The sequence below is a fragment of the Pelodiscus sinensis genome, chromosome 9 (genome assembly GCF_052426305.1).
Source record: "Pelodiscus sinensis isolate ZL-2025 chromosome 9, ASM5242630v1, whole genome shotgun sequence".
NCBI lineage: Eukaryota > Metazoa > Chordata > Testudines > Trionychidae > Pelodiscus > Pelodiscus sinensis.
Genome location: NC_143060.1, coordinates 49,176,607 through 49,191,415, shown reverse-complemented (window position 1 = coordinate 49,191,415; position 14,809 = coordinate 49,176,607). Strand labels below are relative to the sequence as shown.

Genomic DNA, 14,809 nt, shown 5'->3' with positions numbered 1-14,809 from the left:
GGACACCAAATGAAACTAATGGGTAGCAGGTTTAAAACGAATAAAAGAAAGTTCTTCTTCATACAGCGTGTAGTCAACCCATGGAACTCATTGCCAGAGGAGGCTGTGAAGGCTAGGACTATAATAGAGTTTAAAGAGAAGCTAGGTGGCATATCCATCTCTGCCACAGAGCATCAACCCCATAGGAGAACCCACAGAAGAGTTTTCCAATAGAATAAAGGTTGACCGGTCAAACAGTAAGCATTTTATAGAAACTTTATTTAGACAAATCGTCATCATTGTTTGACCTTTATTTTCATTCCAAGCATCTTAGCGCAGAATGATTCACTAGTGGATAGCCCTACTGTCACCTCCCTGCAATTTCAAATCTTCTTTTTAATAGGACTAATTAAAAACTAGAGGATTTGAATAGAATTTGTACACAAGTAATGGGATACTGGAAGTGAATTTATGGTCCTTCATGGGAATGTGTCAGTAAGTGTTCCTTTATTTCTTTTCAGATATGAGATGTGGACCTCCACCAGTGATTGAGAATGGTACTCCAGACACTAAACGGCAAAGGTATTTTCCTGAAGAGAAGGTGCGTTATCGATGTAGAAGAGGCCTGTCCCTTATTGGGTCTCCAATGGTAACATGTAAGGAAAGGCAATGGTCCGAAACACCAATATGCAGAGGTATTTTAATTTCTTCCTAAAGTAGCCTAGTAGTAAGGATATTGTTGGAATCAAACTTCACTCTTACTCAAGTGTTTGCTTCCCTGTATCACTTCTTTTTATGCACAAATTTAAGCTCACCTGCAAGCACCAAAGCAGATCTGCTTCTAGTATGTGATGTTCTGTGGCAATGGTAACATTGAGAGTTAATGAGAACATTGTCATATTGGTCCAACAATGAGCTATTTATCCATGCAAATCCTCCCAAGATTTCAGGCCTGAACAACTTGAGGGTAAATTGCTACTACTTCTCACGCTGAGTAGTTCACATTGATTTCAGTCATATAGCGTGATATTATAGACTTCAGGGTTGGCCCTAGAGCACATTCTAAAAAAAAATGTATGATGGGAGGCTAGTTTTATTTATTTGTTGGGTTTTTTTAGGACCACAATTTTACTATCATTTTCAAATGAGCTGGATAGTGCACAAGAGACAATTGGTGCTAGGCCTACTCCACTGAAGTCGGTAGAAGAAACTTCCTTTGGCTTCAGTAAGACCAGGATTTCACCATTATATTTAAGCATCCAGAAAAGTGCTGTCATTCCGTTGGTTTATTTTGTTTCTTTTTTGACATACCAGAACTTCATTGGCTGTCTCAACAATTTCTTCTGGAAGCCTAAAGCATTGTTCTAATAAGTAGCTAGATACTAGTCTGCCATTTTTGTTCACATTGGACAGTGTCGTGACTAGTGCTGAGGAAATTGGTGCAGTTGCTCACAGAAGGACACTATTCAGTATCAAAAAGGGTGGCTGAGATCAGACTTATATTATTGCCAACGAATTGCACAGGTTTTCACTGCAGAGAGAAAAAGTATATTAATATCAGCCTTGCTTATGGCTGATTGTGGGCACTATACATGTTCTTGTTTCTCTGATTTCTTTCTCTTACTATCGCTCAGACCAAAGTTTCTAAGATTTCCTGGATATTTCTGCTTTACTGAGCATTTCCCAACACAAGGTACAGCAGTGAGCTCCAAACCCCAGTAATCTGAAAAGCAAATTATACATGTAGAATCCTTGGAGCATAATAAAAATATCAGAGTAATTATTGTTGCTTATTGATATTTATACACTAAATTGGCAGTCCGAAGTTATACACCCTTAAATACACAGTTAAGTCATATTATTAAAACAATGTAACTAGGTCAAAGCATCTATCTATATATTTTAGAAATGTGCATCTCTCCCTCTCTATCCCTCAGTCACATCCGTCTGTGACTTTGTTTGTTCAAGAACTCCACCTAAATTAAAAGAGCTAATGTCACTAAACGTGTTATGCAGCTTCCTCTCGTCCTAACTTAAATCAAGGTCAGGGTTTGATTGTGCCAGAATATGGGAAATTCCTGGAATAGAACTGTTATCCTTAACATGGAAAGGGAGGGGTGGCTCAGAGGAGAGTGATATTCAGAGTGACTACTGAGGACAGTTAGAACAGGGGAGATCTATACTGCAGAGTGGCTACTGGGGGCAGCCGTACAAACAAGAGAATGACCAGCAGACCTTGCATTTGCCATCTTGCCTGCCATCAGGGGAAAGTGGCCCTTCTTTCCCCTAACCTGTCCATTCTTGGCCCTTGGCAGCAGCACTGGAGGGAAGGAGGAAAGGAGAGAGCCATGATGGCTTCAGCAGCGAAAGGGGGTGCTGCATGGGGAGCACAGACCCCAAACGGCCGCTTGCACTGCTTGCTTCTGCGTGGTGTGCTGGCTGAACGGTGCAGAAGTCAGCGGAGCACCACGGCAGAAGGTGAAGGGGGGTGGGGCCATGACGTGCAGCATGCTAGAGGCTCCAGGCCTCGCCCCCAGCCATGAGCATCACCACCCTGCCCCCATTCACCTCCTGCCGTGGTGCTCAACTGACTTCTGCGCTGCTCAGCTGGGTCTGTGCGTGGGAGCAAGTGGCGCAAGCGATCATTTGGGCTCTGCGCTCCCCATGCTGCATGGGGAGCGCAGAGCCCAAATGGTGGTTTGGGCTCCACGGTCCCCCAAGTGAGAGGCAGGAGGGGGAGGAGAGCTGAGAGAGAGAAAGGCTGAGACAGGAGAAGGAGGAGAGAGAGAGAGAGAGAGAGAGAGAGAGACCGGAGGCTCAGGGGAGAAGACCAACAAGGAGGAGAGACCTGAAGATCTCATCTTATGATGGGCTAATTGGCTAGTAATGAAGCTAGGGCAAGAAATCTTTCTTATTTTCCTTCTAATTTACCTAATAAAAATGAATTTAAAAGAATGGAAACCTTTTTTCAAAATGGCCACCTGTGCCAGAAATGCATATTTCCAAAATTGATACTTAAGGATGGGACAAAAAGAAAAAAGGGTGGGTCATGAAATAAAATGAGGCAGGGACTCCCTTTACTACTCATGTTAATTTGTTGCCTTAGCATTTTCAAAAATTGTGCTTGTTTTACCCCAATTCCACTTCCCTTTCTATACAAACAGGAGAAGAGAGAGGAAATTGCAATTGGCATAGAGAAGTAAATTTCAAATGGGGAGTTTGGTTTCTGTATGGATTAATTTTAAAATCTACTTGTCTGAGGGGCCTTTGAAAGTGTAAAGTTTAGCTTCATCTGTGATTTGATCAATTACAGGAGCATCAAGAGATTTCCCTGTCTGTAGATTAGTTCTATCCTTGCTCCCCTCATTTTTGTAATATTCACAGTCATTCTCTGTGACTGTGTTTCATTTTCCATATCTTTGGCCTGTACTAGAATAACTTCTATTTTATCTTCAGCCTCTCACTTCTCTCAATATTCAGAACCATAGTAATGTCTTAAATCATAATACTCCAAGATAATTTTTGGGAACATCAAACACCCCTACATACTAATAAGGTCATAGTGAGTATAAATAATACATATGGATGCATTTTCTGTGACAAAGAACAGGTTGATTGGTCAGCATGAGCCTTAGGAGGAGAGAAGTTGATTCAAGGTTGAATCTTACTTTTCATTTCCCTCTAGTTAGTGTTTAAGGCAGAGGATGGGATTAGTAGGGCAAAGATAATTGACCCAAGATATCTGAAACTAATCTACATTCTCTTCTTGCATCAAGTCTACACTAGGTCACAAGGGCGAACTAAGGCCACATCTCCACTTACCAGAAGATCGATGCTCCTGCGATCGATCTTCTGGGGTTCGATTTAGCAGATCCAGTAAGGAGAGTTTCTCCCATCAATCTCCTGCTGTGGAGCCATGCTAGAAAATCAGTGTAAGCTATGTCAACTGCCACTAGGCAATTCAAGTAGTTCGAGTTGCAGCTCTTGCATCGATTTTCTCTGCCAGTGTAGACCAGGCCTAACATACACAACTCCAGCTACGTAAATAGTGTACTGAAGCTAACATACCTTAGTTTGAATTTCCACAGCATCCTCACTATGGGAAGTTGAGGGAAAAAAACTCCTATCGACTTCCCTTACTCCTTGCTACCCAGTGGAATATCGGAATCAGAGGGGGCACAATCACCGTCAATTTAGCACATCCTTAAGAGACCTGCTAAATTGAACCTCTGAAGATCGATCTCCTCAACATCGATCTGCACAGCATGAGTCTCCCAGTAAGTGGAAACAAGTCCTTGAGAAGTGACCTGAAATCAGAACTTTGCAAATTGAGAGCAGCTAGTTACCTATTTTGCCATCAGTTCCATCCTGTTTGTTGGTAATAAATAAATATCAAGTGGCATTTAGGTTTTTATGTTCAGCTCCAGTATCAGGAGAATTTTCTACATTTCTGCCGATTTTCTACATGTTTCCTGTTCTATCAGAGTACATTGATAACACTGTTGTATAATATTTGTGATCTTCCCTTGCTCCCCTCATTTTGGGAATCACTGATGCAACTATTCTCTATTTTTATACTTAATTTTAGAGGCTGCTGGAAGATGTGGGCCCCCACCTGCTATTGATAATGGAGACACCATTGGCTTTGCACAGAGCCAGTATGACTCAGGTTCCACAATGAAATACCAATGCCAAAGTTTTCATATAATGGAGGGTTCTGCATATGTTCGCTGTGAGTCTGGCCACTGGACAGATCCACCAGTTTGCTTAGGTAGGTTTAATAGCTGTGATATGAAAAAACTGATTAAATATACAATGGTGTTTATGGTTTTTTAATATTATGGGCCCAGTTCTGAAGTCACATGTAGTAATACCAGATAAATTCATCAGTCTGAATGAAGTCACTCATCGTTTACACTGGAGTATGTGGGGGAGACTCACATTCTTTCTAGGGACATCACAGCACGCATTAAAAAGAAAAGATCAGCAAACATGTCCTTATGAGTCTGTGGAATGTATTGATCCCCCAAATAATATCTCAGTTACAGCCTATGAAACCCTATTATAATGAAACCAACATTTTTATTCAAAAAGCTTTGAGGTATAGCAGATGCTGTCAGAGACAATCCAATAATTTATGGGTTAGGATGAGCAATATTGGTTACTGCTTTTAAGGATTTTGGAGGAGACTTACATACATAAGAACATAAGAACATAAGAACGGCCGTACTAGGTCAGACCAAAGGTCCATCTAGCCCAGTATCCTGTCTACCGACAGTGGCCAGGACCAGGTGCCCCAGAGAGGATGGACCAAAGACAATGATCAAGCAATTTGTCTCCTGCCATCCCTCTCCAGCCTCTGACAAACAGAGGCCAAGGACACCATTTTATCCCCTGGCTAATAGCCTTTTATGGACCTAACCTCCATGAAATTATCTAGCTTCTCTTTAAACTCTATTATAGTCCTAGCCTTCACAGCCTCCTCTGGCAAGGAGTTCCACAGGTTGACTACACACTGTGTGAAGAAGAACTTTCTTTTATTAGTTTTAAACCTGCTACCCATTAATTTCATTTGATGCCTATGTAAGCAGCAAGGGATTCCAGTTTTGCCCAGGGGGAGCGCTAACTGGTATAAAGCTTATGTAGCCTGCTCTGTGCCATCCTTTCATGCTCAGCACATGGGGGTTAGTCAGGAGGGGTGGCTAGAGTACACTGAGGTGCAGTGATGTCTAGCTATGATGCTACCTCTGTGTGGATCTGAAATTATGGTGAATTGATCATGTGGGCGGGTGTGTTCTGGATGTGTCTTTATAGGGACTTTCTAGCGGGCCATGGCCCTATTCTCTTCTGCCGTGTCTCCTGCACAAAAGGGTGGGGAAGAACAATAGGGAGCCCAATGTGCCAGCTTTATAGCAGCAGAGAATGTTTTTCCACACGGATTGTGTTCTGTTGGCCAGCTCTGGCTTGTTTATGGCCCATGTGTATCAGATGAGTGACATAAAGGGGCCAGATTGTAAAACAGAATCTAATCCTCTGTGTCTGTTCATCTAACCCCAATCTCCTCTGTTCTTTCCCCAGTATCACCTCAGATGGTGTAAAAGCCTCTTTCTCTAGATTTTCTTCTTGTTCTCTCAACCTTCCCATCTCTCCTTTGCTTTTCAGAACTTCTTTGAAAATGTTTCTGTTTTATATAAAACATTTGGGAACAAGGTGAATCTCAATCTATTTACAAATTTCAGAGGGGCAGTCATGTTAATCTGTTCCAGCAAAAACAATGAAGAGTCCTGTGTCACCTTAAATACTAACACATTTATTTAAGCAGAAGCTTTCTCATCTGGAACCCACTTCCTCTGTCTCAGGTGGTGGCTGAGCTTCATGACTTTGTCCTTGTCCACCACCAGATTTAGGATGATTCATACATTCAAATCAGCAGCACTGCTCTGGGTACCTATATGGCCCCACAGTAACACATTTGTATGGCTGACTTAGAAGAATGCATCCTCCGCTCTTGTCCCAAGTGCCCCTTCTATACTTGCGCTACATTGGTGACATCTTCTTTAGCTGCACCTATGGAAAGGAGGTACCTGAAGAATTCTATTGGGATTTCAACAATTTCCATCCTGCCATCAATGTCAGCTTGGATCAGTCTACACAAAAGAGCCGCTACCTGGACATTTCCATGTAAATAAGTCATGGTCACATAATCACCTCCCTTTACTAGAAATTCTGTTATTCTTGCCTACATGCCTCCAGCTTTCATCCAGGACACATTACATGATTCATTGTCTACAGCCAAACCCTCACATACAACTGTGTTTGCTTCAATCTCTCAGACAAAGACTTACAAAATCTCTGTGAAGCATTCTTAAAAGTACAATATCCACCCAGGGAAGTGAAGAAACAGATTGACAGAGCCAGATGAATATCCAAAAGTCACCCTTTACAGTGGCAGGCCCAAGAAAGAAAGTAACAGAATGCCACTGGCTATCACTTAGGCCTGATCTACACTAGGACTTAATACTGATTTTAGCCACCTACAGTCAATTTTCTGAGAGATGTATCCATACTACAAAGTCTGTTGCACCGCCCTTAAGGTTTGTTGAAGTCAATTCCTGTACTCCTGCTTTTCACCAGGAGTAACGCTATTCCCGACTATGCATGGTTGAATGCTCGGGTAGAAGCAGCATTACCAATAATTCAATGTTATTGGCCTCCAAGAGACCTCCCGCAAGTGTCTGCTTTGATAGCTTTGGCCAACACTCCCACCTGTACTGCTCTTCCATTGAACTCAAAAAGTTTATTCCTGTTTTTCCCCCAAATAAAAACTCCTGTTATTTTCACAACAGTTTTTTTCCTGCTTGATCTGCAGGGGTGGGGTTTAGTGGAATGAGAGATTTAAGGAAACATGGGGACTGCAGGAATAAATTGTGGAGAGCCATGGGGAGGAGTCTCAAAAGAGGCTTTATATAAGGCTCTCTGATTCTCACTATCCCTTGCTGTGCTCTTGTTATGTTGCTGGTATCCAGCTGCTCAATCTTTTTGGCTAGATGCTCTGCCTCAGCCCCCTACCCTGCCAGAAAAGCCTCCCCCTTGTTCCCACACAGATTATAGAGCACACAACAGACTAACACCACAAAGGAAATATTGTGTTCTCTGAGATCCAAGCAGGTCAGGAGACTCCTAAGCTTCCCCTTTAAATGTCCAAATGCACATTCCACCATGATTCTGCACTTGCTCAGCCTGTTATTGAACTCCTACTTGCTGGAGACCAGTCTGCCAGTGTAGGGCTTCATGAGCCACGAGAGCAAGGGCTAGGCTTTGTCACCTGGGATCACAGTGGATATATCTACCTCTCTGACTTTGATTGTCCAGTAAGGAAAAAAAAGTTCCAGCATGATCTTTTGGAAGAGTCAGGAGTTCTGAAAGATGCATGCATCATGCACCTTTCCTGACCATCCCACATAGATGTTGGTAAAGCAGTCCTTGTGGTCCACAAATGCGACTGATGTACTCTGAGGAATGGTGTTTTGGGCCAAGATGGGGATTTGTGTTGTGTCTATGGCAGTACTGTAGCTAGGGAAGTCCAAGTTGGCAAAGGCATCCACTATCTTGTCCATGTTCCCCAGAATCACTGCCTACTGTGAAATAAAAGTGTTGATGGTTGTGGCTACTTGTATGAGAACAGCCCCGACTATTAATTTCCCCGTCCCAGACTGATTCCCCACTGACCGGGAGCTGTCTGGTGTGGCAAGCTTCCATTGGGCAATTGCCACACACTTCTCCATGGTCACAGCGGGTCTTATGCAAGTATCCCGGCACCACAGGGCAGAAGAAATACATTTTCAGAGTTCCAGGAACGTGGCCTTTCACATTTGGAAGTTTTTCAGCCACTTCTGATCATCCCATCCCTGCATGATAGTGCAGTCCCACCAGTTTGAGGTTGTCTCCTGTTGCCAGAACCAGCATTGCACTGTGTCCAGGGGATTGACTGATAGCTGTGCTAGCATGAGAATCAGAGCTTGCCTGAATGGCACGCACACGTCATGACGAGGTTCATGCACATCCTTTTCCTGGTGGAGCAACATGAGGCTGCTATACATGTATAGCGCCATGAAGTGCACCATGACACACCTGAGAGTGATGATGCTTTCCTGCACACCGGGCACCATTTTCACATTGCTCTGACATACACATGGGCAACCCCGGCACAAAAAGGTATGAGCATACATCGTCCCCTTTATGTCACATGAGCAGGGAGGAACTGGAGAAGTGCCTTATGGGATGATGCTAACATGAGTCCCTCTAACCTCCTGCTTCCAAGCTTTGGACCCAGTGAACACGGGGAGCATAGCCCAGATTGAAAAGCTACCCACACTGCACTGCTCTTTGAGTTGATGCCAGGCTCCATATTGGAGATGTGCTACTTCAGAAAACATTCGATTCTGTCCTGGAGTGAGGACATGAACCTTCACTTCTCAAAATTGGGTGTCCAGAAATCGACCATATTAGATTCAGCCTTATCTCACAATGTAGATGTGCCCTTGGAGCTAAATCTAGCTAAAAATCTCTCCAGCACATTGTCAAAGGTCTACAATCTATCCTGAAAGACAAGCCCTCAGTTTCACAGACCTTCTGAAGCAGGTCAGTCCTCACTTACAGACAGTCCCCCAACCTGAAGCAATTATTCAACAGCAACTACACACAGCACAACTGAAACAGTAACCCAAGGACCAATGCCTTCGACATACTCTATTGCCAACTCTGTCCACATATCTACTCCTTTGATACCATCTTAGTACCTAACCACAGCAGCCACACCATTAGGAGCTCCTTCACCTTCACATCTGTTAATGAGATATTTGCCCTCAAATGCCAGCAATGCCTATCAGTGAAGTACATTGTGAAACCAGACTGTCTCTATGCAAAAGAATAAATGGACACAAATCAAACATCAAGAATGGTAACATTCAATAGCCAGTGGGAGAGCATTTCAGCCTGCCTGAACACACACACTACACCTACACTGCAGCCTTTTGCTGGCAGAGAGTATGCAAATGAAGCACTCATTAGCATTTATCACACTGTCATTTGTATATTCTCTGCCAATGCTTTTTGTGCAAGAGGTTTTTGTGCAAAAACAAGCAGTATAGATGGGTCCATTTTGTGCAAAAAAAACCTTTTATGCAAGGTCCTTATATATTTTTCTGTTTCTAGAGCCATGTACAGCATCCCCAGAAGAGATGGAACAAAACAACATTCAGCTGAGATGGACATATGATAAGAAATTGTATTCACCAAGTGGAGACTTCATTGAATTTGCCTGTGTACGGGGATATGTGAGGGACCCAGAATCTTCTGATTTTAGAGCCCAGTGTGTGAGGGGGAAATTGGCATATCCTAGGTGTATCACACCGTAAGTAATCTGCAATTAACCTATTATTTTGCTGAATTACCTGACTCAAAGTTTTTACTGAGGCATTCTAAGCTTTAGAGAATGGCAGAGTGGCACTCTTATGATGGGTACTATATAAATTCAAGGGAAATCATGGTTCCTGGCCCAGACTATTTGTAATTGGAATATGTAAAACAGATGGTGGATAAACAGGTGCAGCTGATAAGCAAAATGAACAGCATATTACGTGAGGTGGGACAAGCACTCTCTGACACTGGCCTTTGTGGCTTACAGACAGTTTAGAAAAAATCCATACTGGACTGCACACTTTTGATTTCCCTCTGGTGCTGATGTTTAGCTCCTAAATCCCTGCTGCAGCTAGTACTGTTAATAAGTTCAGTGGTAGGCAAAGCTCTCCCAGTCTCCTCTAGTTCCTGGGAAACCCTCTGATCCAGGTGAGTTCATTTGCTGCTCACCTCAGTTATCTGCTGTGTCATTGCAGACTGGGAATGTTGCAGCTGGGCTTCTCAGTCTGGCTGGACACTTGGGAGCTGCTACTTCAAGAAAGACTTTGTTACATTTCAGGCATCTCTCAATCCTTTCTGGGACACCGGACACTGTTCCTCCACTGCCTCTCGTAAAGTCTCACGATCTTGTTTTAGTGGTAGAAATGTAGCTGTGTTAGTCTGGTGCAGCTGAAACAAAAAACAGGACTGTGTAGCACTTTAAAGACTAACAAGATGGTTTATTAGATGATGAGCTTTCATGGGCCAGAACCACTTCCTCAGATAAAATAGTGGAAGAAAATTGTCACAACCATATATACCAAAGGATACAATTAAAAAAATGAACACATATGAAAAAGACAAATCAAATTTCAGAACAGAAAGGGGATGGAGGGGGGACAAAGGAGGGGGAGGTAAATGTCTGTGAGCTAATGATATTAGAGGTGATAATTGGGGAAGCTATCTTTGTAATGGGTAAGATAATTAGCATCTTTATTCAAATTTGCATGTAAAGTGTCGAATTCATGCTTAAATTCGACACTTTACACGCAAATTTGAATAAAGACGCTAATCATCTTACTCATTACAAAGATAGCTTCCCCAATTATCACCTCTAATATCATTAGCTCACAGACATTTACCTCCACCCGCTTTCTCCCTCCTCCTTCCCCCTTCTGTTCTGAAATTTGATTTGTCCTTTTCATATGTGTTCATTTTTTTAATTGTATCCTTTGGTATATATGGTTGTGACAATTTTCTTCCACTATTTGATCTGAGGAAGTGGGTCTGGCAAACGAAAGCTCATCACCTATTAAACCATCTTGTTAGTCTTTAAAGTGCTACACGATCTTGTTTTAGGTCTTGTTTTAATTTCTTTCCCATCCTTCACTTTGCCCTTTTGGGCCTAACATTTAGCCAGTATTCAGGGCCTTCTGACACATTTTTGTGGGAGGAGGGAAAATGGAGGAAGAGACAATTCAACACAATTTTTGTTATTTACAGACAATTTACTCAAGTGCTGTTTCTTTGAACAGTTGGCTTAGAAATGAGCAGACTGTTTCTTGCTCTCACATCCAAGTCTGCCTTTCTATTCACAACTCTGATCAGAAAGATCTCTCTTGAATCTCTTTTAGGGCCATGCTAGCAATGCCTCTGTTCCTCTTTGTTGCCTTTTTGCCTGCTTCTTACATATGCACATGCACGCGCGCACACACTCCTTACTCGGCCAGAATTATTCCAGCCTTTGTCCAGGTTCATGTGATCTAGTCCATGGGCAGTGCTTTAGCTGTCACTAGACAAATGCTTCCTCATTTAGCTTGAATAAAAGATGACTATCATGTCCATCACCTTCACTCAAGACTTGCTAGATTGAACTCAAAAGGCACCCCATCCATGTGTAGCCTGATCTAAGATTATGTTTAAATTCTAATTACCTACCTTTAGGGTTGACAGGTTCTTTGTCCCGGGATCAGGCCAATATTCAATTATATGTTGATTAGGAACCTTGATGTGCATGGCTGCAACACTTACAATATAGAAACTATTGTGTATTTACAATATTTGCAGTTTATTAATACAGTTAACACAATCACAAACACCCCAATTTCATAAGGCAGGGAATGTACATCCAGATTTCCATACCATAGACTTACATCATTCCTTCTAGAACAATCTTAGGTGTTAGTCCATCATCTTTCTCATTATCTTCACCTTCCCCATCACCAGGGGCCATCCTTCTGTCTCTTCCAAGGATGACATTTTCTCCTCCCTCTCGCCCAAAGGCAAGGGTCCAACTGTTATACTAAGTGATGCTGACACGTTTTATGCATATGCAATAGGGAATGTTTCTAATGCTGAAATTTTCTTTTTCTATTGGTCAATGTATCATTACTCTTAACTTATTATCATATACATCAATTCGTTCCCATGGGCTTTTGTGGTTATCTATCGCAATCTGTGTCCTGATTACTCACCTCAGCCTGAACCAATTATTTGGGACTTTTATATAATAATACATTTGGTGAGTCTGAAGTTATTTTCTCTACCATCCTGTGTGGATGAAAAGTCCAGACCTAAGTTTCCCTTTTTCAGTCCTGGGAAACCAGAAATAAGCTATGACAGTATCTGGGTGAGACTGTGTCTCAACCACAGAAGTCTGTTACCCTCAGCTTCTGCTGATCTTGCAAACGGCCTGTTGCAGCAAGAAAAGATAAAAAATAACCCAATATTACTTGAGCTGGACTGTGAGCTTATGTATGTTCTTTCATTCAAGTGCAACCCTGCCCTCTAATTGGTTGTAATGCAGACCTGGCACTCATTGGAAAGTGCATTCAGAGGCTGTACCATCTTGTTATACCCAAGAGCAGGAACCACTGCATTGCAGGGGAACCCGACTTACCAGACAGCCTAAGGCTTGGCTGTACTGCACCCATGCTGCTCCTACACCTAATGTCATCTGGCCTGCAACACAGCCCAGTCAGTGCATGGCACCAACAGGCTTGTGGTTGTTTGTGTGGGGGAAGGCAAGCAGCATATGCCCACAGATAGGTACAAGCAGAAGGACCACTAATCTGGGCTCTTGCTAGACTCTTAGGGAGGAGTCTTGATAGACTCCTTGCAGGAGGAATAATGGTAGTTCGAATTAGGAGCTTTAATTCGAACTACCCAGTCCGTGCCACATGTAGCCATGAGCAGATAGTTCGAACTACGGGCATTTAAAAATGGTGCCCACCCAGAAACATGCAAATGAAGCCCGGGATATTTAAATCCCGGGCTTCATTTGCAAGTTCGAATTCCTACATTAGCCACCCTAGTTCGAACTAGGGTGGCAGTGTAGACATACCCTTATATGCCAACATGTCTTGGTGCCAGCTAAGAAAGGACATGGATCCAGGTGGGTTAATGGCAAAGCCCTCCCCCAAGGAGTTGAGTGCTGCTGTGTTAGTATTAGCAGGCCTTCACAAACTTCTGCAGACATAAGGCCTAATGTATTACACCTGAACCCAGACATCAGTCAAGCTCACACAAAGGGCCTACGGGAATGCTGAGAGCAGCTTTTAGAAAATTTCTTTCATTACAGCTTTTAACTAGTACCAAATTAATCTAAATTAACACAAACATGTTAGCATGATAGGAAAGTAACTTGATAGGCTACATGTGTCAGTTCTCCTACTCCTCCGTAGGAATAAGGGAAGCTAATGGGAGCATTTGCTCCTGACGACCTCCCGCTGTGCTGATGTGGATTTAAGATATGTCAACTGCAGCTATATAACTGACATAGCTGGAGTTGCATATCTTACTTCAACCTTCCTATGTAGAATAGAATAGGTCCTAAAGAGCTGTTAAAAATGACACCTCCTTTATAGCATTATGGGAAGAGAAACAAATCATTCATTCTAGAATAGTGATAGAAATGTAGCCGTGTTAGTCTGGTGTAGCTGAAACAAAATACAGGTCTATGTAGCACTTTAAAGACTAACAAGATGGTTTATTAGATGATGAGCTTTCGTGGGCCAGACCCACTTCCTCAGATTTGATCTGAGGAAGTGGGTCTGGCCCACGAAAGCTCATCATCTAATAAACCATCTTGTTAGTCTTTAAAGTGCTACATAGACCTGTATTTTGTTTCAAATCATTCATTCATACTTATGAAGAGTGCCGGCTAGAATCAGCTGATAAGATGTCATGGGATGAAACAGGATAAGGATCATTTCTGCAAACATTCTATCTCCTACAAATGCTAGTAGCTGCACCATAAATACTTAAAAACACACAAATACATATGAAATCAGTATATAGTTTTCTATGCATCTTCTACATTCCACTTCAAAATAAATATTTGATATGAAAAGTATTTAAACCACTGCAGTTCAAGATTAATGGCAATCAGCTTTTATGGAGTTTGTTCCCATTTATATTCCAAAGAAGGCTAAAATCATCCAGTATGAATTTTATACTGTCTTGTTGAAATCAATATTCTGTTCCTTTGCGAGACCCATATGGGACTTCAGTGTAATGTTTCAAAACATCAATGTGTACTCAAATCATATTTTAGTAATTGTCCTCTCTCTGACAGAGACTCAAGAAAAACAAAAAGAAGCATCACGTTAACCCAGATCTGAGCATCAAAATCCATTGGCCGTTACTTGTTTTGTTCTCGCCTTATGTCCATTGCCACTAATTGATTGGGTGAACTGATATATGTAATCACTTTTTTATCTTTGTGCACAATGTATATTTTTAAACACATTTTAAAATAGTAATAACAGATGGGCAAATATGTTCTAATTCATATCAAACTACTTATAAATATGATTGTCATCTAGCACAGTTGTACAGAAAATACTGACTGCTCTAGTTAAAGTTTAAATTCATACTGTCTTTAATTATTTTTTCCTTTAAAAAATAAAATATTTGTATATTTCCTTTGTCA

At 42.0% G+C, this 14,809-nt stretch overlaps 1 protein-coding gene across 5 annotated transcripts in view; it reads left to right on the top strand.

The window, feature by feature from the left end:
* CFH (complement factor H) overlaps nt 1–14,809 on the top strand; it is a 123,994-nt gene extending 109,185 nt beyond the window's left edge. For 3 of the 5 annotated variants that reach the window (XM_089780580.1, XM_089780579.1, XM_089780578.1), the window contains 4 exons: nt 501–674; nt 4,568–4,750; nt 9,694–9,892; nt 14,455–14,809. In XM_089780580.1, coding sequence (XP_089636706.1) covers nt 501–674; nt 4,568–4,750; nt 9,694–9,892; nt 14,455–14,557 — 659 coding nt within the window. In that variant the 3' untranslated portion in view covers nt 14,558–14,809. Of the gene's footprint in view, nt 1–500; nt 675–4,567; nt 4,751–9,693; nt 9,893–14,431 lie in introns of all 5 variants that reach the window. The other 2 variants (XM_075936699.2, XM_075936697.2) reach the window with 2 other exon arrangements.